General features: G+C 34.8%; 2 protein-coding genes across 4 annotated transcripts in view; one reads left to right on the top strand and one right to left on the bottom strand.

The window, feature by feature from the left end:
• Positions 1-4,190: 4,190 nt before the first annotated feature.
• On the top strand, positions 4,191-17,556 carry LOC138692560 (chymotrypsin-1-like). Its single transcript, XM_069815532.1, has 7 exons — positions 4,191-4,297; positions 4,714-4,802; positions 5,301-5,395; positions 7,766-7,907; positions 13,265-13,378; positions 13,925-14,068; positions 17,252-17,556. Exons 1-7 carry the CDS (start codon positions 4,255-4,257, stop codon positions 17,411-17,413), a joined length of 789 nt encoding a protein of 262 aa, XP_069671633.1. The 5' UTR covers positions 4,191-4,254; the 3' UTR covers positions 17,414-17,556.
• Positions 17,557-24,928: 7,372 nt separating this feature from the next.
• The window catches only part of LOC138692708 (dicarboxylate carrier UCP2-like), a 122,655-nt gene continuing 121,110 nt past the window's right edge, over positions 24,929-26,473 (bottom strand). For all 3 annotated transcript variants that reach the window (XM_069815864.1, XM_069815863.1, XM_069815865.1), the window contains one exon: positions 24,929-25,455. In XM_069815864.1, coding sequence (XP_069671965.1) covers positions 25,347-25,455 — 109 coding nt within the window. In that variant the 3' untranslated portion in view covers positions 24,929-25,346. The remainder of the gene's footprint in view (positions 25,456-26,473) is intronic.

Raw genomic sequence — 26,473 nt, forward strand, 5'->3', positions numbered from 1 at the left:
CAAACAGTAACATAAATTTATTCGTTATGGTTTGGAATTTTATCCTTCAGTTCAGTTCCGCAATTCAATTGTTTCGTGCATGCATATTAATTCACTAGCCGTACCCGTGCGCTCCGCTGCACCCGTTAGAAATAAATATAAAGTAATTACATAATTAAAATAGGACATTTGATCCAGGGAACATTCGTGTTTGATAGAAGGATAAATCGTTTAATATGTTACTTAATTTAAATTGCATCCAAATAATTAAAATGCGATCATTTTGGTCCAGAGACCACTCATTGGTGCAATGACAATTCCTTTAACATGTTTCTAATTTTTATTACATGCAAACATAGTTTAATGAACATTGACATCATTTAGATTTAATGTGTATACTTTATTTTACTTCTTATAGGTTTCCATTGAATTATGGTAATAACTTAATTTTAACCCTTGTTTTCTACGTATTCAGTGAATGGCGTTTGGCCCACTATGGTTCTGAACCCTTCAAATAACTTAAATTATATTATATTATATTATATTATATTATATTATATTATATTATATTATATTATATTATATTATATTATATTATATTATATTATATTATATTATATTATATTATATTATATCAGAAGTTACTGTAATAACATTATAGCATTATGTCCATCTAGAGAAACTACACTTTCCAATGGTGAAATAATAATTAATTATACAAATCAGTTAATTTAGCTTCCGATATTACTTCATACAAACACAGATACATTTTCTGTAGGCTATCTTTCATAGCTTTTGATTGTTGCTGTCCAAGGCCCCTTATAGACGAAGTCATTTGTTTTTATTTCATTATATGGCCTTAGATGGCAGATATTTTAATTTTAAAACTCATTTATCTCATTACATATTAGTCTTATCAAAATTTTTCAAGGAATAAAACTTATCGCAAATTATTTTTAAAGAAACTTTCGTTATGTAACCTTTTTTACAAAAATCAATAATAAGCGAGATATTTCGATTTATTTAATTCAGGCCCCCTTATAACCCCCCTTTTAAATAATGTATTTTGAATGCCATATAGTCTAAAATCTAAATTACAACGAACATAATTTATATTCCAATTTTCATCGAAATCCGTTCATCCATTATTGCGTGAAAAGGTAACAAACATAAAGGCAGACTGACAGACATACAAACAAAAATTAAAAAAAAAGCGATTTTCGGTTTCAGGGTGGTTAATTATATATGTTAGGACCAATTATTTTTGGAAAATCGAAAATTACCAGAAAAATTTCGGCTACAGATTTATTATTAGTATAGATTGCTCTCGTGCACTTGTGACTGAATCAATATTTGTGTTATCTTTAACGTTCAGAGAAACGAATCCAGTAATTGTGCTTTCCGCATAGCTTAGTAAACATGGAAGGATGGCCTGCACAACATCGTGCATACATTGTGAAAAATTATTTTAAGACTGGCGATTTTGTTGTAATAACTCAGCGTGCTTTCCGAACACACTTTCAGATTCCACGTCATGGACGTGTTCCTAGCCGCAAGACCATACAGTTGTGGATTGTGTCATTTCGGAATACGACTTAAGCACTGAAACAGAAACCACCAGGTCGATCAAGATCAGTGCGATCTCCACAAAACATTGCAATTGTGGGTCAAGCATTCGTCAGGAACCCACAACGTTCGGCGAAGAAACATGCAGCAGCTTTACAATTAAGTAATCGCAACCCTAGGAGAATTTTGCAATAGGATCTTAACTTTCATCCATACAAAATGGTAATGGTCCACGAACTTAAAGACTGTAATATGGGAAATTCTCTGGGATTTGCTGAACAGTTTCTTGAAATCCTGTCCAACAATATTGTTCTGTTAATGTCAAACGAAGCACGTTTTCATTTGTCCGGAAGTGTAAATAAACAGAACTTCCGGTACTGGGCAGAGGAAATCCGAAAGAGATCAACATGCGACCGCTTCATAGTGAACGCGTCACTGTCTGGTGTAGTGCCGCACAGTTCGGGATTATTGGCACATACTACAGTAGAACCTCGATTATCCGTCACCCTCTTAACCGATTGTTGGATTATCCGTCTGTCATTCTCTCCTATTTTTGTTGCATAAAAAATATTGAGTACTGCACAATACATCAGTACGTATCTCTTTTATAGAGAGTGATATTACAAGTCTTTGCCCTTACACATTATGGTCTACTGTTCGAGTGACCTGTTTAATTTCTCTGCAAAACGTCTTTCGGAAGTTCCAAAAGAATACAATATGTTGTGCTAAGTATCGAAGAAAAGTGCATATAATTGAGTGGCTTTGGAAAAGAGAAACTGGTTCATCTCACATCGGAATGCGAGATTGGAGTTACAACTGTGCGAGATTTAATAAAAAAACAAGGATAAAGTGTATAAATTACATGACACAAATACTTTTCCCATCTTTTCACAGAAATCCATCATAGGAAGTTTCCTTGACCCTTAGAAACCCGTCATTGACATTCATTGATTCATTCATAGTGTTCTGTCACTGCGAACCCAACATTCTCCAGTCTTTCTTATTTTCTGCCTTCCTCTTAGTCTCCCCATATGATCCATATATCTTAATGTCGTCTATCGTCTGATATCTTCTTCTGCCCCGAAATCTTCTCCCGTTCACCATTCCTTCCAGTGCATCCTTCAGTAAGCAGTTTCTTCTCAGTCAGTGACCCAGCCAATTCCTTTTTCTCTTCCTGATCAGTTTCAGCATTATTCTTTCTTCACCCAGTCTTTCCAACACAGCTATTATACTTAAAACTTCTGCATTCTGCAACACTTAATTTATGGAAGTCTTCTATAGTATGGATTATCCGACATTTTCGATTAACCGTTCAGCCAACGCCCTTCATTATCACGGATAATAGGGGTTCTGCTGTATTCTGAAAGTGAAAATGGAAATGTGCTGACAGTGAATTGTGCTCGATTTATTGAGATGATACAGAATTTTCTTTCTCCAGAACTTCAACGTCATGGAATTCAAGCACCAGTGGTATGGTTTCAGCAAGATGGGACAACAGCGCATAGAGCTAGACCATGCATGACGGTGGTGCGTGACTTGTTTTCCGGTCATGTTGTGTCGACAGGTGGTGATGTTCCGTGGCCTGCCCGCTCTCCAGACCAGTCTGTATGTGATTACTTTCTTTGGGGTTATCTCAAAGTGAAAGTGTTTTCTCACAAGCCATGCAACATTTAGGAACTGAAGGATGTCATCCGAAGGAATATTGCCCTAAATATGGTGCGTTTAGAAACTTGTAGAGATGCTTGGAAGAGTGTGTACAAAATCAATGGCGTCATCTCTATGGTGTGATAAACAAAATATGAGTACAGTGACAAAATGGCATTACACAAGAACTATTACTGCAACACTTTCACATATATATCACTAAATCTTTTGAAGTTACGAAACTTTCAAAATGGGGAGATATTTCTGTCCCACCTTGTACATATATAAATACTATAAATTTTCTGTTCAATAAACATTTTCAGCACTATTTGAATCGGTTATTGTTGAAAGGATCTAAGTCCAATGTGTGCAATATATGTTGGTTTAATCTTCGATAGATTATCCACAAAAAAGTTTTTTTAGATTATCTCGAAACTTTAAAAAGTGGACTTAGTTCCTTTCAAAAATAACCGATTCATTTTTTTTGGCGCATACTGTATATGCGGAAAAACCAGGTCTCAAGCCTCAATAATTCTGCAGTGCTCGGGAAAAAATGACATAAGTCAGTTTCCACAAACCTTTTTTGATAATTTATTGACAACTTACACTAGTTCATGTCGATTTGATTTTTTTTCTGTATGAATTATTGTAATGGGGGAAATACCTATCTATTTTTTCCAAGCGGGCAGATGTTCCGTAAGTTGTCAATAAATTATCAAAAAACGTTTGTGGAAATTGACTTCTGTCACTTTTCCCGAGCACTGCAGAATTAATGCAACAAGTATGTGTAGGGAATGTAACTACTTAAATTCCAATAATTTACTTTCATTAAAATACGACCTTCTATTATCAACAAACATTTTTATACGTGAATTTATTGATCTTTATGCTTGACATACAGTATTTCAAGTCACATTTAAGGTGATCGTAAATTTAAAATTAATTAACTGTGATGAAATAACACGGACTATACATTACAAATAGTGATGCCTTGATGATGGATATAGTCGAAGCACGAGAAATAACAGATCAGTTCCTCAGAATACTTCACACGGACAGACAGACATGAAACAATATATCCTACTTCTTGTCTTATGCATAAATCCAGGTACGAAGATTTTACTGATATTAATCGTAGTGTTGCGTTTGGGCATTTGCTTAAAAAAATCTACTTTCGACTTTTCGTTAGTCTTACGTGTATCACTGCATAATATGAAGAGTGCCACTTATTGCCTGTCTGAGTGGCCATATCTCAGGGTCATCGAAACGGGGAAAATCACCTGACAGTTGTTTAACGGGAGCCTTTTCTTTAAATTATTTCGAACAGTTATATAATATTACGAAGACGTACAATTCCGAACAGCAAATGTTTTCAGCAAAGAGCTAAGACTAGTCCGCCTCTAGTCTTTCAGAGAGGGGCCAGCAGAAACGGGTGGGGAAAACCGATATGCGACATAACCACTCGGACGGACAGTAGACATTGCACCTCTAAAGCATTTCTCGTTGTCTGGAATGTATTTACAGATTTCAGCTCAGCAGAAGAAGCACAATATCCTTTACAGCCGAGAATAATTGGTGGAAGGAACGCCACGAAGAATGAGTTCCCATTTGTGGTAAGCATAAATTCTGTAGGTAACAACGGAGCACATGTTGAAATGTATGCATGGAAACACTTCAAGTTGAAGTATCATTTGCTGAAAATCGCATGCCAGTATCTAATTTTTAAGTAGGGAGAGTCGGGTATTATCGGACATGGGGTAATATCGGACAGTGAGTTTCTTTCATACACCACACGATAATAGTATCTGATTGACATGGTTACGTTTCTGTGATGTCGCATAGAGAAACGTAACCATGTCATTCAGGTACTACCACATGGTGGTAGATGAAAGAAACGCACTGTCCGATACTACACGATGTCCGATACTACCCGACTCTCCCCTAATAAGTATTTATTATTAGGGAAAAACTTTGTATTAAACCTGTAGTTAAAGAGAAACTGTAAATGCTGATATTGAAAGCATGGCAAAGCAACCGAATTGTTGCGAAACTTGTAGGACGTATAATTATGAAGTAGACTCGTAACACATTTTTTTGTTTCACCATTTCAGGTGGAAATTTTAGTATTTGGAAGCCTACAGTGTACGGGCTCGATTATCAACCAGTATAAGGTGCTCACAGCTGCCCACTGTTTTGCTAACGGCACGTAAGTGATTTCTACCGTTTACTTTCAATGCAGGGAATACAACCAGAATTGAAATAAGCTACTGACGTCTCGTGGGTCAAACCTTGCTGTCGTGGATAAAATACGTCTTGATTGCCTAGGACCATAAATAGCTATTATTTCAACTACTTACTAATATTGAATTCTCACTACTGCCCGTGTCTCACGTCCTGAGCCGAGAGCTCCCTAGTGCTTATAGCCACGCCTCTTAGATCTGCTCGGACCGGCACGGCAGCTGCAGCGTGCGGCACGGCAGCATAATACATGTTCTGAAAACATTATCCTATGCCATTGCAGAGGTATTTACCGTTTATAATACTGTATACTCTAATCGTGGTTACCACTATGGCTATTATCTCTCATGGCGATTTCCGAAAATGTATGTACACACTAGGCCACTCTTCGTTCAGTGTGGACAACTGATGAATTACCATAAAGCAGCGTTTCTCAAAGTATGTTCCGGAGTTTTATTTTATACTTTTTTACTTGGTTATTTAACGACATTATATCAACTACTAGGTTATTTTGCATCGATGGGATTGGTGATAGCGAAATATTATTTGGCGAGATGAGGCCAGGGATTCGCCATAGATTACCTGACATTCACCTTACGGTTAGAGAAAACCACAGAAAAAAACCAACCAGGTAATCTGTCCAAGCGGGAATCGAACCCGCGCCCGAGCGCAACTGTGGATCGGTAAGCAAGCGCTTTACCCGACTGGGCCTTTCCGGTGGCTATTTTATACTTAGTGAATACTATAAAAATTTATAAATATTACGAAAATATGAAACAATAATAACATGAAACCATCGATGATGATAATAATAATAATAATAATAATAATAATAATAATAATAATAATAATAATGATAATAATAATAATTAATAATAATAATAATAATAATAATAATAATATTCCAAGAATATGCGTAATAATAATATTCCCATAATATACGTAATAATAATAATAATAATAATAATAATAATAATTACTTACTTACAAATGGCTTTTAAGGAACCCGAAGGTTCATTGCCGCCCTCACATAAGCCCGCCATCGATCCCTATCCTGTGCAAGATGAATCCAGTCCCTATCATCATATCCCACCTCCCTCATTCCATTTTAATATTATCCTCCCATCTACGTCTCGGCGTCCCCGAAGGTCTTTTCCCTCCGGTCTCCCAACTAACACTCTATATGCATTCCTGGATTCGCTCATACGTGCTACATGCTCTGCCCATCTCAAACGTCTGGATTTAATGTTCCTAATTATGTCAGGTGAAGAATACAATGCGTGCAGTTCTGCGTTGTGTAACTTTCTCCATTCTCCTGTAACTTCATCCCTTTTAGCCCCAAATATTTTCCTAAGCACCTTATTCTCAAACACCCTTAACCTGTGTTCCTCTCTCAGAGTGAGAGTCCAAGTTTCACAGCCATACAGAACAACCGGTAATATAACTGTTTTATAAATTCTAACTTTGAGATTTTTTGACAGCAGACTGGATGATTAAAACTTCTCAACCGAATAATAACACGCATTTCCCATATTTATTCTGTGTTTAATTTCCTCCCGAGTGTCATTTATATTTGTTACTGTTGCTCCAAGATATTTGAATTTTTCCACCCCTTCGAAGGATAAATCTCCAATTTTTATATTTCCATTTCGTACAATATTCTGGTCACGAGACATAATCATATACCTTGTCTTTTCGGGATTTACTTCCAAACAACAATAATAATAATAATAATAATAATAATAATAATAATAATAATAATAATAATAATAATATGTTTAATGAACATCTAAAAAGGAAAATGACTTAATACTTATCACTTTCATCACTGAATTATCAGCGTATGTCTTCACTAAACAAATATCGAAAACACAAAATGCAGAAGTACAGTACAGCAGTCTTTTTTTATATCGCTTAGCTCCTAAAAGAGGCATCGGAAAACATGGGTTGTTGTACGAAAAATGATCATCATTGAGAGATCTATCGATCCCCAGAGTTTTTTTGCAGAGTCCTGAATCATCCTGCATACATGGACATGTACAAAGCATTTCGGATACAGAAAAAAAGTAGTTTCGTGAAAAAGGTAAAGTTATGAAAAGAGATAGAGTACTGACATATGGAGTATTCCTATATAAACATTCTTCCTAGACCTCAAGAAAGAAGCAGACGCAAAAATCCTATTAGTGTCAACTTCCTAAGTTCCCAAGGAATATTCGTACAAAGGAAAAACGAAAATTGATTATTGGCCCTTTTTTAAAACTCAGTCCTGGTGTCCCTTAAAATATTTCGTTAAAAGTTCGCTTTTAATTAATTTAGAATGTTTTTTTCCTTGTTCAAGGGACTATAACGACTATATCGTGAAGGCTGGATTCTACATTGCTAATGACCCGAATGCTATTGTACGAAATGTAAACTACATAAGGAGACATTACAACTATGAAGTCAAGCAGTACAGGTCATTCGACATTGCCATCTTGAATGTGAGTTTATATTGTAACTTTTATTCCAACTCAACAATTTAATTTTATTATTTCAACAATAATTCCTTTCTACAATTCACCTTAAACCCTCTCGTCAACAATAGGATTTGCACTCAACACAGTATTCGTTATTGCACTCCACAGACGACAATGACAATTTACTTGGATTATTGAGAACAACAATGAACTGTTAATCTTAACTAATGTTCACAAAGCACTATTTACAAATCAGAACTGTTAGTTCTCAGTTCGTTTGCCTTGGCTAGTAAGCTCTTCTAGCTCAGTCACCCGAGTTCACAGTATCTCGAACCCCAGACCTTCAGAGACAGTCCACTGAACTTCGAACTCAGGTCCCCAACTGCGGTCCACTGCACTCGAACTCAGGACTTCCGGCTCCACAGTTACGGACACAACTCAAGTCGAACTCCGGCCTCGAAGTTGGCTTCACTGCTACACAAGACTGGCTGGCTTGCTGTTCACTGACTATAACAACACTGCTACAGTTCAATCGCGTCTCTTCTTTTATAACCAAACCATAGTTTCTAGAGAGTACGATCTCCCGAACAATCGACAGATGCCTAGAAGATTTCCACGGATGTCAGGATGGAATTCTCGAATAATCTGGATATCTCCCCTCTCTGCAGCGGTCGCTCTCTCTCCTCTCCCCTCTCCTTTCTACGCCACAGCACATGCCGCAGGAAGCAGATGCGCGCGCACTTGCACAGAACCACGCCGACCTTGTAATCCTTCTGCCGGTCGTGAGATCGTATCCCAGCTCTGTCATAATATATTATGCGTATGCAAACTCTCTCCACAGCGAAGCGAGAGTAGTATTCTATATTGCGATCGCAGTTAAGTTTGTGCCACAACTCAAACTTTGAAACAACACTCCCCTTTGACCTATCTTGAATTACTGCAATTAGAAATTACTGATATCGGAATTCTGATAAATTGAATTGAATAGTATTATAAAATTCAACTCTTTTTCAGCAATCTCTAAATGTCTGAAAATTATTAGAAATTATTGATAACGGAATTCTGATTATTTGAATTGAATAGTATTATAAAAGTCAACTCTTTTTCAGCAATCTCGAAATTATTGAAATTATAAATTATTGATGTCAGACTTATTAAACAATTGTACTCTCCTTTGAAAAATGTCTGAATTATTGCAATTAGAAACAATGATATCGGACTGTTGAGTAATTCAATTGAATATCAAATGAAATGTAGCTGCCCCTTGGCCAGATTTTAAATTAACGCATTCAGAAATTATTGATACTAGACCTATGATTCATTAAATAGAATATTATTAAAAGTTGAGCTCTCCTTGACCAATCCCTGAATTATTTTATTCTTTTTATTTTTTTATTTTATTTTTTATTTGTTTCTTCTTTATTTATTTTTAATTGTATTTTTTTCTTATTTCTTATTTTTTATTTCATATTTATTTTTATTGTTTACTTCTTTATTTATTTATCTATTTATTTATTTATTTATTTATTTATTTATTTATCAATTTGTCTATATATTTTTTGTCTATTTAACTATTTATTTATTAACGTTTTACTTTTCATTTATTTATTATTCATTCATTTAGTTTGGTATAGATAAGGTCGTCATAACCACACAAAGATATACAGAAGCTACAGTCGCACAAACTTTAATATTATCGTTAAGTACATCAATTATTTCCTAGTTAAGTAACAAAATTAAGATATTAACACAATTTCAAAAAGAACCTTCTAATTCAAATCTAGAGGAGGAACACAAATCAACTCGTCTACCAGTATTTAAAAAACATGGAATAAAAAAAAATATCCAATTTAATTCTGAATTGTGAATTTGAATCCGGCAGTCCTTGGCGTCGTATGGTATAGAATTCTAAAGGCGAGGTATTTCTACGGTGTATATATTTATTTACTTATCTACTCATTTATTTGTATACTAGCTGTAGCCGTGCGCTCCGCTGCACTTGTTAGAAATAAATATAGTATTAATTACATAATTAAAATAGGACATCTGGTCTAGGGAACATTCTTGTTTGATAGAAGGATAAATCGTTTAATACGTCACTTAATTTAAATTGTATTTAAATAATTAAATGCGATCATTTTGGTCCAGAGATCACTCATTTAGTGCAATGATAATTCCTTTAACATGTTTCTTAATTGTTATTACATGCAAATAATTAAATTATGATCATTTGGTTCAGAGAACATCCGTTTTCGGTGCAATTTGGTCCCATCAAAATTTTGCTTGGAATGAAACATATCGGAAATCATTTTTAAAGACACTTTTGTTATATAACGTTTTTCACGAACATTAATAATAAGGGAGATATTTCGATTTATGTAATTCAAGCCCCCTTATAACCCCCCTTTTAAATAAAGTATTTTGAATGTCATATAGCCTAAAATCTAAGTTACAACAAACTTAATTTATATTCCAATTTTCATATAAATCGGTTCAGCCATTATCGCGTAAAAAGGTAACAAACATCCAGACAGACAGACAGACAGATATACAAACAAAAATTTCAAAAAAGCTATTTTCGGTCTCAGGATGAATAATTATACATGTTAACAGCAATTATTTTTGGAAGAGCGAAAATTACCAGAAAAATTTCGATTACAGGTATATAAATATTCATTCATTCATTCATTCATTCATTCATTCTTTCAATCTGGTGTAAGTAAAATAAACATAACCGCACAAAAATGTATAGGGTAAACATTGGTAATTTCGTAGCAGTGGTTATTTCGTGATACTTTTTCTTAGTAAAGTCCGTAATAAAATTGTTCACCCTTTCATGGCAAAGGAGATCCCTTTTCAATTTCAATTTTTACTTTGATTTCATTCTCATTATGTGCTGATATATATGTCTATGTATTCTTGCTATGAGTATTAGCCACAGTTACTATGTTTGAAGTCTTGCAACAATAAATGAGAATACTATTAGACTTTAATGAATTTTTCCACAATTCTTCTACCTCTCACGAAATTATCAATGTAATATCACGAAATTACCAAGGTTATCACGAAATAACCAACCTTTTAGCTTAAGTTGTAAAAGTGGTTTATGGCACTTGTTCAAGATCGTGTCCAATCTTTTATGTCTCCAGATTTGTACAGGAAATTATCGTCTTTTAGATGAAAAAATCTGAATAAGGATATATTTACACATTTGCATTTTAAATTAATTTTCATGAAATTATCACGAAATTACCAATGTTTACACAGTTGCACACACTTTAAATGAGTCAAGCTAAATTTATGATCAGCATAACTGTTTTAATTATATCCTGGTTAATTAACAAAACTAATATTTTCACAAGATTTAAAAGATAACCTCCTAATTTAAATCTAGAGTAGGAACACAAATCAACTCGTGTCAGACTACTTAAGAAACACTGAATAAGAGAGAATTGTCCCATTTAGTTTTGAAATGTGATTAATGATTACTATTCAGCAATCCTTGGATTCATTAGGTAAACACTTCCAGAGGCGTGGTATTTCTACGGTGTAGGAGGACGAGTGTAAAGAAGTTCTGTAAGTAAGCATGAGGGGTAATCAGAAGACAATGAAAAGCACTGATAAATATAGGTCCGAAAACCAACAATTTCCAAGATATGTAATGACTGTGGCACCAATTGAATATATCTCGTATATTTAATTTATTGGTCTGACCCAATTTTTTGGGTTTGCCCAGCGACACAGAATAGCTCACAATAAAATTTAAAATGAAAAATTGTATAAACAGGTTTCAGACAAAAGTGACTAAGACATAAGAAAAAAAATGGAACCAAGTATGATTTAAATTGAATGTACGCCATAAAGATGCTGACGAAATATCGCTACAAAAAATTTTATTATGGTGGTGACGATGGCATCTTGAAGATCCCTCATCAGCTTGTATTTTTCCCTCCACTTTACAAAGGCTTTCGGAATGGTGCCTCTCGTTCCGAAGAAGAGGTCGGTAACTGTGATTTTTTTTCAATATTGTATTTCGCTGGTAGGTAGGCTACTGAATCGTGGGCTCGTAGATTTTCTTTTTCTCTTCGTTCACTTCAGATGGTTGAGTGGCTGAGATTTCAAATATGATCGTAGGATCAATTATTTCGGCTGCCTGTTATTCCTATTTATAGGTATGATATCGATCCTACGATTGCTTCCACCATCAGCAATACAATGAACTTCCTCGTGAACGTCTAGATTTTTGGATCGAAGAGCATCTGCGATCATAGAACATATGATGTTGTGACGTTTTATTCTAAGTACTTCTCCCTGTGGGCAACTCCCAAGCACATGTGGTAAAGTTTCATACTCATTGCAGTGCCTACAGTGGGTTGTGCCTGTAGAGCGACCAGGGAGAGAACGTACTGGTGCCACCATCGCAATCATTTTTAGCATTTCTCTTCACTCAGAACTTAATAATCCTTCATGCTTGATGATCCACGAGTTGGCTGCAGGTACTTCTTCAAACTTTTCCTTTCTGGGGGTATGCACACCAGGTTTTAAATTCACGGTGCCGAAGATGTTGCCTTAATTGTTTCACGGATGCTGTAGCCTGATCTCTGCTCACTTGCAATCCCGACAAGCAACGAGTTCTTATAGTTTCGTAATTTCGTACAGCATTAACGTGTTGGTCATTTATTACCGTACAGACATAACAGTCGAGTGTAGCTCCACTTTTCCAATAGGTGATCTTTTGGATGATGTGCCTCTCTGAGGAAAGCAGTTGCTGTGGTACTCGCATGAGAGAGTACGGGATCACTTTAATTTTAATGTTCGAGAATTCTTGCACACATTTCCACAACAAATCATGGCTTACCAACACTATGGCCTCCAAGGTCCCCCGACTTCAATCCGATGATCTTTTATTTGAGGATATTTAAATGTATATTCCTGCCTCTTGATAATATTAACGAGCTCCGGGAATATATTCTCAATGGTTGTCAACGCATTAGAGACACGCCAAGGATATTCGAACGTGTACAATTGTTGATGAAGAAACGTGCTGATGCCTGTCTTATCATGATCGGTAGTCATATTGTTATAACGCTCTCTTACTCTGGTGCAAGTCGGATGTTATGTTACCTCAGAGATCCTGTACTAACGAGACCTAATAAAGCCTAGTATAGTTCAGAAACTGCTGGTTAACGGATCTATGTATATCCTACTGAGACTTTCTGTCTTGTTTTATTGTATTCTACGCACATTTGTGGTTTGTATCTACAATAATAAAACATCCTATACATATTTTTGAATAAGTCGTTGAGACAATATGAACTATAAAACAAAATTAAATTATTTGTTTATTCTTGTACTATCTCTGGTGGTCTACATGTCTTCAGGTTACGCAGCCCTTCGTATTCAACGAGGCAGTCCAGCCTATTGTTCTGCCAAAGTTCCGTCGAAGACTAAGACGTGGAACAAAAGGCACCTTCATCGGCTGGGGTTATACTCAGGTGTGTATTATTATTATTATTATTATTATTAACTTACTATTATTATTGTAAATGTTACCAACTTAGCAATTGAAAAATTTAATACTTTAAAAGTCAATTTTAGCATTTAAAGCTAATTTTGTTGTTGGAATGTAGCATTTGATAACGTTTTATTTATTTATTTATTTATTTATTTATTTATTTATTTATTTATTTATTTATTTATTTATTTATTTATTTATTAGTTTGCTAATAATTATAACATAACATACTTTATATATAGAAAAACCTTTAGCTCGCCCCTGAAAGAGGAGAACTCATGCTCAGGGGCGGAATAAAACTTTTTTTTTTCGAAAGTTTGATGGTAGAAATTCAATGTCGTCAATGTGTTAACAGGTGCATTTTCTAGATTTTCCGGTTAAAATTACTGAAAATAAATAAATAATTTATTTTTAAAGGAACAAAATTTTACTGTAAAATTTTGAACTTTAAGAAAAATGTCAAAAGATATTGCGTGATTTTATCCCGATCCATCTTGTTCCTCAGCGATGTGTTTTCTGTCAACAGTTTGCACCGAGAAGAGAAATCCCGTCAGTTCTACAAGCATTGGATTTAACGTACATTACGAAGAGGCAATGCAGACGAAGCTGGAGACTGGTCAACAGAACGATATGCGCCGTTGCTGCTTCCAATTCACAGTCTTCCTGCTTCGTAAGTGCAATAAAGTGTTTGGGTTCCAGAGGAGAGTTCCAGAGGACATGGTTAGGTTAGGTTAGGTTGGGTTAGGTTAGGTTACATTTGAAGGGATATGTAAGTGACAGGAGACCAAGGATTGTGACAAGGTTAGAGTGAATTAGTTGACGGGATAAATTGACAAGATATACATGTATTGCACACTAATTATTAGAGCCCGGAGCTTTGGCAGAATGTCTTTTTAAATGTGTTAAATATATCTTCATTTTGAAAGTAAATCTGTATGAATTATACCTTTGTGATTGAAACATCACAGTTCTTTGTTACCCTTTTCTGCCTTTTTTAATATAAATGCCTAATTTAAAAAAATATATTTTTTGCCTTTATTTGATTATTTATCTATTATTTATTAATTTATTATTAAGAATTGCCTACAGGTACATTTTAATTTATTTCTATAACCGCTACAATGAAAGTGACTTCACCGAATGTATATTATTGTCTTTCAGTCAGTTCATATTCTCTTTGCAACAATGGTGAATTTACTCCGAATAAATCAATTGGCCAATATTTCTATGAATGACAGTATTGCTCACATGGTTTGTTTACATCGTACAATTCCTAAGTGAAGTAAAACATTTTATTTTTTTAAATTATAGAGAAATTCCTCTCAACAAAATTAAGGAAAAAAAATATATTTTTTTGTGTATAGCAAACAAGCTCATCCATTAACAATTTTAAATGACAGTTCAAGAAAATAAACTGAAATGAATTTGTTATTAATGGAGAAAAATTCTCTCCGACGCCGAGGATCGAACCCCAGACTCTCAGTTGTATGCAATGGGTGCTCTAATCACTGAGATAAGCCGGAGTTGAACCCACCGCACCGGACCGAATATTTCTCCTTCGGTTTATTTCTATATTAATATATAAAGTCCAACATGGAGTAAGGCCACTAAGGGAAAAGAACCAAAAGAGAAAGATTCGATCCGGTGCAGTGGGTTGAACTTCGGTGTAGCTAAGTGATTAGAGCACCCAGTGCGTAGAACTGGGGGTCCCGATTTCGATCCTCGGCGCTGGAGCGAATTTTTCTCCATTAATAACAAATGGTAACAATCACAGATAACACTGGGCAACAAAAAAAATTTTTTTGAATGTTTCTTGCACTTCATGAGTCAATTCTCACTAATTTTGGGTTGAGAAAAACGAATATGACAATAAAAAATTTTTCTTAGCTCTAATTTCTGTCATACACAATAGGTGGAAGTATTTCAGTTTAACGGATTAAGAGAAAATGATACATTTTAATTGCATATGCCAACAACATTGAAAGTACATTTACATTTTTTGAATGGCAGTTACATTCTATGAGTTCTAAATTTATGGGAGAATACCTGGCAGATGGTTGGGTCTGAAGAGAATCATGTGTGGCTTCATAAGATCGTCGTCTTTTAGCTTGCCTCTTGTAAGTGAGTTCCGGAGCATCCCTACGCAAAGACAGCAGTAATCCGCAAGCGTTGTTTCATTCCAGCGGCCCTGATATCTTTGTTCCATAACAGAAATATCGTGATGGAACCTTCCTCCGTGTTCATCACTGATAGCTCCACAACTAGGAGGGAAAAAGTCGAGGTGGGAGTGGAGAAAATGGATTTTAAGGGACATTTTGCATCCGAGTTATGGTATTTTTGCAGGAGCACTGTCACCAACTGAGTGTAGTTATAATCTCTTTTGTTGCCTAAAAATCCATGAATAACTCCCTTGAAGGCTTCCCAAACTTCCTTTCCTTTCCCCTCCAAAACTTGGTCAAATGCAGGATCCTTTACAAGTTCTCGAATTTGTGGCCCGACAAAAATACCTTCCTTAACTTTGGCATCACTTAATTTCGGAAATTTCTCTCTTACATACTTAAAGGCCTGTCCTTCTTGGTTTATACCTGTGACAAAATTTTTTATCAAACCCAGCTTAATATGCAGGGGTGGAAGAAGAATATCTTTTGGGTCCACGAGAGGCTCGGCAACGACATTTTTCTCGCTAGGGTTATGATTTCTTGCAGGCCAGTCTGCTTGAATATAATGTGATTTTCTATCACTGCTGTCCCACATACATAAAAAGCAGCAATATTTTGTGTACAGTTGCATTCCTAAGAGTACAGCAATGACTAATTAGATCACCACAGATTTTCCACTTGTGTTCATGATATTTGATTGAGTAGAAGAGGGCTGTCATATTTGCATAAGTCTCCTTCATGTGAACTCCATGACCAACAGGAATAGAAGGAAGACGGTTGCCATTGTGAAGTAATACAGCTTTCAAACTAAGCTTGGAGGATTCTATGAATAGCCTCCATTCAGTTGGATCATGGTTCAAATTCAAACATTTCATTCAAGCCATTAATGTCGCAGCAAACAAGATTGTTTTTCTTCAAAAAAAAAAGGGGGGGGAAGCAGATCCCTGTGACGTTGTCTGTACTGTGAGACCCTGACATCACGTTCCAGAAGATTCCATTGCCGTAGTCTAGACCCTAGAATTTCTGCCTTCTCCTTTGACAGGTCAAGGTCTCTAATGAGATCACTCAATTCCGCTTGACTCAGTCTGTGCGGTTTTTTCATCTTTTTTCCTCAAAATCAGGGTCATGGGATGTGGAAGCCTTGTTGGGTTCTTCTTGTTTCACACTGTCTTCATTTTATACTTCAAACACACAATTTTCGTTGCATTTTTACAAATTTTACACTTTAAAAACACTTCCAAACCAGAAATTCTGCCTTAATTACAGCATAAATAATATGAAATTCACAGTCACAGCAACAATATCTATGTTTGTAACTTACAAACAGCTGAAGAACATTTGTGTTTTGTTATTTGACAGGTGTGCCAACTCGCAAAACAAAATTTCCCCCAAACTGAAAATGTTGACTCTAAAAACTGAAATGTCACTTTATCTCCAAAGCAAGAGCTAATCTGTCATTTTTATGGTGATTTTTGAATTCAGCAGGTGGAAATATATAAGAATTAGCTATCTTTGAGCCTGAAACATTTTCATTGTTGACCAGTGTAATTTCTGTAGGACCAAAACACTAATCTTTACATGAAATGAATTGTTAAGAAACTAATTTTTAAGAAAGGAATAAAACGTGAAATGCCAAAATGTGTATTATTTTCTTCGCGGTTTTCTTTAACTTTTCTTCTGATTTCTGGTCAAAGGGCGACTCTGGAGCCCCCTTCATGGTCGGAAATGTCCAGTGGGGCATGCTGGCACAAGGCACTACGAACTGCACAGGAGGGAAACCATTCACATTCCTGGAAGTATCTCGCTTTACGAAGTGGATTAAGCGCGTCAGCAGGGTTCCTGGTCAGGGGAACTGAACCAGAAGGAAGTGCACAAGTCTGCTTCAACGTTGAAGTTTTGAAATAAATACATTATTGCTTCCTTGAATTGTTGATTTTTTTTCCTTTGTGATGTTAAATCAGAAATAAAGCATTGGCTTTTATTTATTTGTTTGCTTGTTTCAACAGAACCTACAAACAGAGGACAGGTTCATCCGTGAATGTGGGGCCAGCGAATAGGGATTATAAAGAATGGACACTGACCGAATTTTCCTGTGTTTTGTTTCTCTGTGCGCCAGCGTATAGTTCCACTTTCAAGCGCTAGAGGTTAGTGTAATCGAGCATACGCTAAGATAATAATTAAGAATAGAGTTGAGACACAGGATCCAAACATCTCCTACCTTATTGCATAATCCAGTAACGCTTTGCTTCAAATAAATTCAAGTTGACAGCTTTTTCTTATTTCTCAGTGACAAACTAGTTGTAATAATATTTTATATTTCAGATATCATAAATTATATTATAAAATAATATAATACATTATAAAATTAAGTATCGAATTCGTTTAATATTTGTATATAATATAATATATGTCTATGGTTTTACTTCTCGTAAGAGTTTTGTTTTTCCATTTTCAGCGCTATCAAATCATTACATATTTTAATTGTTGTTGGGGTGAACGTCTCAACTCTCGTTATAAAGGAACTCTAGAGTCTAGACATTACAGTTGATGACGGATTTATTATTTTATGGATCCAGTTTATTTTATTTGAGTACACATTGTACCTAGATGTATTAATTATATGAGTTATATTTCCGCTGTGTCGACTGCTAGCTGGTGTGATGTCAGCGCCAACTCTAGGGAGAAAGCAGAATCTCACGCTTTAGCTGGCTTGAAGGTCATTTAAATCAGTCCGGCTACATCAAAGGTACCGACGCGAAGTGTCCATTCTTTATAATCCCTATTCGCTGGTGCGGCTGCCTGTGTCTGCTGGCAGCACTCTGTTTGCCGACATAGTCGGATTTTCATAGCTCCTTAAGTCAAGTGCATAGATTACAGTAACCAACTACCTTTATCATAGATGTTAAAAATGACGTCCTTGTAGTGAGTCCTGGGTTATTTCTGAGTGTAAATTTAAAGAAATAGCCGAAGAGCTGCACTACAAAAAAAAATTGAAAACAGACACAGAGCACTAGGCTCGCGAAACTTTAGAGCTGATGCAGAGACACAGGATATTGTCGAATTACTATTTTCTTGAAAGGTGTGAGAGATGTGTGGTTGCACAAGGTGTATCGAAAAAAAAATTTTGTGAAAAATGAAGATGGCTAGTGCGGAAAAGTTGCAGTTTGTGGCAGAAAGAGCGTAGAAAAAAAATTGCTTGCATGGCAATTCTCAGCAATGCACACTAAATTATGTGAAGGATTCCTACGGCTCACATACAAGCGGAGAATCCTACAAGCAGTTGTAAGCTATCGAGATTGAAAAACTGGCCCTGGTTTCTTCCTTTCAAGCTCTATCGGACAATGGCCAGAATGAACTGCTTGACAGAGCCCCAGGAGATACTCCTGGTCAGTACAAAGATCAGAGATCCGTTTCACGTTCATTTTTTTGATCCAGGGTACTTCAAGAGCTTTGAAATTCGCCACTGATTTTGTCTCACAATGGAGTAACTCCTCTCCGACAGGTCCAGAACATGTTCCTGGACCTGTAGTGATACCAATGAAATGTTTCATTAGATGCGAAGTGAAAGTTCATTTGTATGGAGAAGACAAATTAATATTCACTCTTAAATAGTGTTTTGGTCGTCACAATGTCGATATTACCAATCATTTTTCGTTCATTTCTCTGGTCTTTAGAAAGAATAGTTCTATCGATGGATCTTTCCTACTTAATTCACATTCACAGAGTCTGTCGGGGTCCGAGCACTTACAAGTGCATATATCAAACAATTTTCGACCTTGATTAATAAAAGCTTACTCATGCGCCCTGGAGGTTGGCCCACTTAGTTTTTGCGATTTCACAATATTCTGATATTTACTATGATACAATTTTATCACTTCCACTACTCTACGCTTGCTGTTGATAGAAAAGCTTGATGTTTTCCAAACCTCGATAAGTTTGTCGGCAGTAACATGAGCGATGTCTTTTACTGAAAGGTGTTTTCCACCTAGTTCGTTTGTCTTTAACCGTCTGATCCAAAGAAAGTGTGTTATCACATCCTTATAGGTTGGAAGTTGCGACTCTCTTATCGGTCCTGATGTACCAAACAAAGAACTCTCAGCAGTAATTACGGCGAGTACGAAATTATGTTTGTGCGAGATCGTGCGTATTTGCTTGTTTTCCGCACAGAACCAATACGCGGTAAGTGTGAAATACCACATTCAGTATTCCCAACGTAACACACATAACAATTTCCCTCTTCTTACCGCTTAAGCGCGACATTCATTTTACTGCTTTAGGCTTTTAACATATTATTTTTAGAGACGTTTAACATAGTAATAATTATAAATTGGAAACTTACCACTGCAATTTCACCTAAATTGTAATGTTAATTATTGTTTTTAAATATTTGCAAAAATTAAGTAAAGTCTACTACTCCACGAAACTTATTGCATTCCTGATACAAGTAACATTAAGAAAGCCGTGAAAAAATCAACAAGATTCCAGATGCCGATGTTATTACTGCAATATGTTATATAAATAATATTGTTAAAATATTAAAATGAAAAATAAATCATTACATAACCTTACCGTTTGTTTTAAGTTCGCATTTATAGACTGGGGGGAAAAAAAGACAGACGTATATCACGGCTTGCTGGAGTACAGTAAACACAGAAAACATTTTATAGCAAGAAAGATATTTTGGTTTTCCGAAGTTGCCGTCATTAAACAGAAACCAACATGGAGATTTCATTGCAACTAATTAGAAATTCGTCTTTCAGGTATGTAATAAACGATCTTCGCACAAAATAATGTACGATACACGAGCGGTATGTTGACGTTTTCATGGTCGAGGAAAAGATTGTAAAAGCGAAACGTAGTTGAGATTTTTTAATTTCCGAGAACATGAAAACAAACATATGACAACACGATGCGTAAGAACTATGGCATGTACCACTAAACCAATGATATGGTACACTATATCACAGGAACAACAGCTTACCACATACGACTGCCTGCCAGCATTCCTCTCTTCTGTCACTCCACAAGAAGATACTGATGCCAGATGCTTCTCGTCTTGAACTATCTTTGCTAACGTTTAAAAGATCTGGTTGACGGGGAGGGGGGGTAGTTGTATAGGTATGAGGACTGCCGTTATAATAATTTTTACAAGTATAAGTTGAATTGTGACCTAGCCACTGTCTCCACTTGGGCGGCCAATTTCGGACTCGCGCTTAATCCAAGTAAGACTCAAGCTATAATTATTGGTCATAAGCGTTTAGTTAACTCTCTTAATAACAGTAATCTTTCAGTTGTTTCCCTTAACAACACGCTAATCCCTTATTCATCTGTCGTAAAAAATCTTGGCTTCTTTTTCGATAATAATCTAAATTGGAATTTTCAAGTTAAAGAAACGATAAAAAAAAATCTGTTCCTCCATTCACCGTTTGAGTCGCTTAAGAAACTTCTTGCCCCAGCAACTAAAAGTTACCCTAGTACAAACCCTAGTAATGCCGCATTTCGATTATTGTGACGTTTTGTTAAGTGACCTAAGTTCTGAACTGTCAGTCAAGTTACAGCGAGTTCAGAATATGTGCGTCAGATACGTATGCAACATCCGACGATACGATCACATATCACCGTCCTTCGCAAGTCTTTCGTGGCTCCGACTTAAAGAACGTAGAAATTTACACTCCTTGTCATTGCTCTTTCGAATTCTGCACACTTCAACACCAAATTACCTTTCGTCTCGTTTCTCTTATCTATACTCTAACCACGACGTAAATACCAGATCACTTATCTGTGGCACGTTAAGTATACCTCTTCATAGAACATCTCGTTATTCATCATCTTTTACAGTATCCACCTTGCGACAATGGAATTCCCTGTCACAAAGTATTAGGGGTTGCAAGACAATAAACACTATTAAAACCAGCTTAAAAGATAACCTTAGCATTTCACTCCAATCATACCGACTTAAACTATCACTGTCTACATTGTTACTCCTTCCTTGAGACATGCATCCTGATAGTGCTGTATTTTCAAAATTGTCTCATAATAATATCTTTCTATTATCTAACATTATTTGAAATATATTAACATTCTACGTATTTTAGCTTAATTCTGCTACATAGTTTGTATTTCAGTGTTTAATTAATAGTTCATAGTATTTTTTTGTTTAATTCGTAAATAACTCTTGTATACATGTAGCTCTTATCTAAATCAAAATGTTGAATTCTTTGTAAGTATGTATGTATACTTTTTGCTGATTGAGTGGAAGAGAAGGACTTACAGCCTTAACTCTGCCAGCTAAAATAAATCATTATTATTATTATTATTATTATTATTATTATTATTATTATTATTATAAATTCGAATCTTTATTATTGATGCGGAGACACAAGATATCGATTAAATTTAATTTTCTTTCTCCTGCAGTCTTTCTGCCACTAGTCGCAACTTTTCCCCACTAGTCACCTTTATTTTTCAATTTTTTTTTCGATACACCCTACTCTACAACTACTCTTGCTACTGTTACCACAGTATAAAGAAGATACAGTAAGGTCAACTAGCCCATTTCGTGGGAACAAATTCTGAGTGCGCAATGTCACGAAACCGGGTGTATTGTCTGGAACCTCCACCAGATGGTTCTCCATCTACGACAGGCTGGCATAATTTAATATTAATTGAAAAGATTTATTACTCATCTTTTAACAATATGAAAGACATGAGGCAAAGGAATGGCAACATAATCATAATAATAATTACTTCCGTATGTAAACATCATGAAAATATTCACTAACTGACGCTAATTTTAAAGTTACTGGTAGATGCTTTTGTTGGTAACGTAATATTGAATCATTAGCTACATAGATCATGACATTAGTTTTGATGAAGTTACGTCAACAATGGATATAATAAAATTTTGTTGACTAGTTAATAACATTATATGGAATGAAATGCAATGGATATGAAGAAACAGAATAAAACGGTAAGCACTTCGCTAACAGTATGTTTTACTTCAATCATAAACACTGCAATTTTATATGTATTTTGAAAGGAAAAAGTGAATTTTCATTAGACCTACATAATAAGACACAAATATCACTACAGAACAAAGGAATAATTACAACAGTTAATACAAAGTTTCATCTGAAAGTTTAGCATGTCTGAACAGCTGATCGCTAAAATCAGCTGTTAGCGCTGCCGATACTAACGACATGGTTGGATTCATTGAGAACTAGACCTCCCTAAGCTTGATTTTAGTACCAACAACATCAAAGGTGCCGACAAGAGTTGTCTCTACTGTATCTTCTTTATACTGTGCTGTTAATATCACTATTAATGCTACTTTTACTGCTAATGCTAGTACCACAACCTCACTCCTGCTACTAAGGATTACTCCTGCCACTAAGAATATATCAGAATTTCGCTTTAAAACTCACAGTTAGTCCTCTTGCCTTCATACTGCAGTCGCCAGTCTGATTCGACGGAAACAAAATTCGCGTGCTGATACCTCACTGAACCAGGACAAGTCCCTTCTGCTCCGCGTGGTACGCCCGACTAAAGGAGCTGCATTTCAACCAATGTTAAAGGGGACATACTGTAGTTTGAATAGTGAACTTAAATTAAGTCTGCTATATATGTTTCATGAAAATACGGGACACTTTTACTATCAACGTTTTAGTAAGGAAATTTAAGATAGAATTTGCTGAAAAAAGTAATAAGACTATTAAATAACACTGAAACAAGAGAGTCAACAAAATAAAGAACACTATTTCCTTAAACAATGTTTATTCATATCAATTCATTTATGTCACTAGACCGTACTTTGCACTTATATTTTTGTTTAACAGTATCCTCCGTACATAGTTCATTCATCTTTGCTGACTTCAAAATCAAACATTTGCAATCATATACAAACCAAAACAACAATATTTCATCATTAATTCATAAAGTAAACATTAAAGAAATTATTGATTTTTAAATTATGAAATAAAGTTTAATTAAAAAACGGGACTTGTGCGCGTCCCGATAGAAATTACGGGGACGACGGACACCTAGCCCAAAAAGGGAACTGTCCCGCTTTTTACGGGGTTATGGTAAGCATAACTAAAATGCAATGTTGTATATATTCGTCACGATCTTTATTTTTACTCTCTACAACTACCGTATCCATATATTTAAGTGGATAAAATAGTGTGATTAGAAAGGAAACGCCAATTTTTTATTTCTTGTTTGTTGAAAACCTGGACTCTTAGGCGTCCAGAACATTATTCTTTTTGAGACGCCAAGATGCAGATCTAGATGTCGGTACGGTTCCGAAAGATCCGGATATTTATTTATTTATTTATTTATTTACTTATTTACTTATTTACTTACTTACTTACTTACTTATTTATTTATTTATTTATTTATTTATTTATTTATTTACTTATTTATTTATTTATTCATTCATTTATCATTCATTCATTTATTTATTTATTCATTTATTTATTTATTTATTCATAATTGATTCATTCATTTATTTTTTTATTTATTCATTATTGATTCATTCATTTATTTATTTATTTATTCATTATTTATTTATTTATTTATTCATCTATTCATTCATTTATTTAGTTATTTATTTTTATCTATTTACTTATTTACCTATTTATTTATTTATTTTATTTATTTATTTCGATATTTCATTTATTTAAATTTAATTTAATTTCCTTGAGTTTATTTGAACTGATTTCAATTTATTCCATTATTTATTTATTCATTTATTCATTCATTCATTTATTCATTTATTTATTCATTATTGATTCATTCATTCATTCATTTATTTATTTATTCATTATTGATTCATTCATTCATTTGTTTATTTATTTCTTTATTTATTCATCTATTTATTCATTTATTTATTTATTTATTCATTCATTCATTTATTTATTTATTTTTATCTATTTACTTATTTACCTATTTATTTATTTTATTTATTTATCTATCTATCTATTTCATTTATTTAAATTTAATTTAATTTACTTGAGTTTATTTGAATTTATTTCAATTTATTCCATTATTTATTTATTTATTTATTCATTTATTTATTCGGGTATTATCCATTTAATTATTTCTCTATATGTTTATTTACTTATTTATCTATTCACTTATCTATCTGTCTGTCTCTGACTATGTCTTCCTGTGTCTGTCTCTGTCTGTTTGTTTGTTTACATATTTGTATATAACAGAGCAAAGTCCCAGTTACAAAGTTGTAATAGTAATTTTATTACTTATGCCATAAAAGTATTTTCATTACTTACCGTTTCCCATAACTCTCGTTCTGGAATTTATCAGGGTCCATCAAGAATTTCAGAATATTTGTGGGGATAAAAATGTAAAGTAAAGACAACAAAGATATCACTTTATTGCTCGTGAAATATGACGATAATAATAATAGTAATAATAATAATAGTATCCATTCTCGTTGCATACATCGGCTTCATTTTCCTACAATTAAATAAAAAATATATTATTTATATTATTGTTGTATCCATACCACCACAACACACTATGGAGGACGTAACTATACAGTTTCAATGACAACATTGTCCATTACGTCATTAAATAAAATTACTTCCTCAATATATCACAATAAGTTGTCCACAAGTTGTAACATACAACTAAATTGTATAATTTATTTATCACACGATTCTAAAGGACTCCACTTGGCGACGTTCCCCAGCGTGAGTTCTACAAGTGCTACCAACAACCACATAACGAAAAAGGGAAGTCTTAGTAGCAGCTAGCTAGTTGCGACGACACTCAGTTCTGATTCTTTTGACGAATGTTGCAGACGGCTCGCTTGAACTGCTCGTATGTGATCCACATGACGATGTTCCACGACACCAGACGGCAGAAGGACGGTGTGAAGCTGCAAGCAGACGATCGGTTAATAGGGGAACGATATAATAATACTAATAATAATACTTAAGGCTTTTAAAGAACCCGGAGGTTCATTGCCGCCCTCACATAAACCCGCCATCGGTTCCTATCCTGAGCAAGGTTAATCCAGTCTCCATAATCATATCCGACCTCCCTCAAATCCATTTCAATATTATCCTCCCATTTCAATCAATATCCCGAATTTAAAACAAACTTACACATTAAACCAAACCCTTTAACTCTATTAAATATAGAATATAATCTAAATTTAACAGAAGAAATACTGAAATCAGAAGTAAACACTGAAATACTGAAACAATTGTCTTTAGAGACAATTAATATTAGGTACCCTCCAAAAAAACTGGCTTCATTTATATACTGACGGATCCTTGATCTCCAGAGAACAAGGTGCCGGTGCAGGAGTTACTTTATAGATCTCTTGGATATGGAACAACAAGTTTTGATGGTGAAATCATTGCAATAAGGGAAAGTCTCAGGAATCTTCTATGCCACATCAATAAGTTTAGGAATGCAGTTATATTGTCAGACTCCAAAGCAGCTATTCTATCAATCGTCTCTAAACACACACCTTCATCTCAAACAGCAGAAATAACTAAAATGCTCTCTCAATTAATATCACTCAATAAAAGAATTGTATTCCAATGGATACCATCCCATTGTGGAATCCTGGGAAACGAGAATGCGGATGCTTAGCAAAGAAGGGCAGCACTGCTACTTACAGACCTGTTACTAAATCTACGTATTACTCTGTGAAAAGATTTATTAAATCTACATACTTAGACTTCAACAAACAAAATTTGATAACACAATCCCAAGGGAAAAAATGGAACTCTCTGCATCAAAATCCACAGTTAATTCCCGATTTACCACGAAAATCGTCTGTAGCTGCATTTAGATTGGCAACAGGCCATGATTGTTTGGCCAAACACCTGCATAGAATTAGAATATATCAGTCCCCTAACTGTCCATTGTGCAACTCAAACCAA

Source organism: Periplaneta americana, chromosome 17, assembly GCF_040183065.1.
Source record: "Periplaneta americana isolate PAMFEO1 chromosome 17, P.americana_PAMFEO1_priV1, whole genome shotgun sequence".
Classification (NCBI taxonomy): Eukaryota; Metazoa; Arthropoda; class Insecta; order Blattodea; family Blattidae; genus Periplaneta; species Periplaneta americana.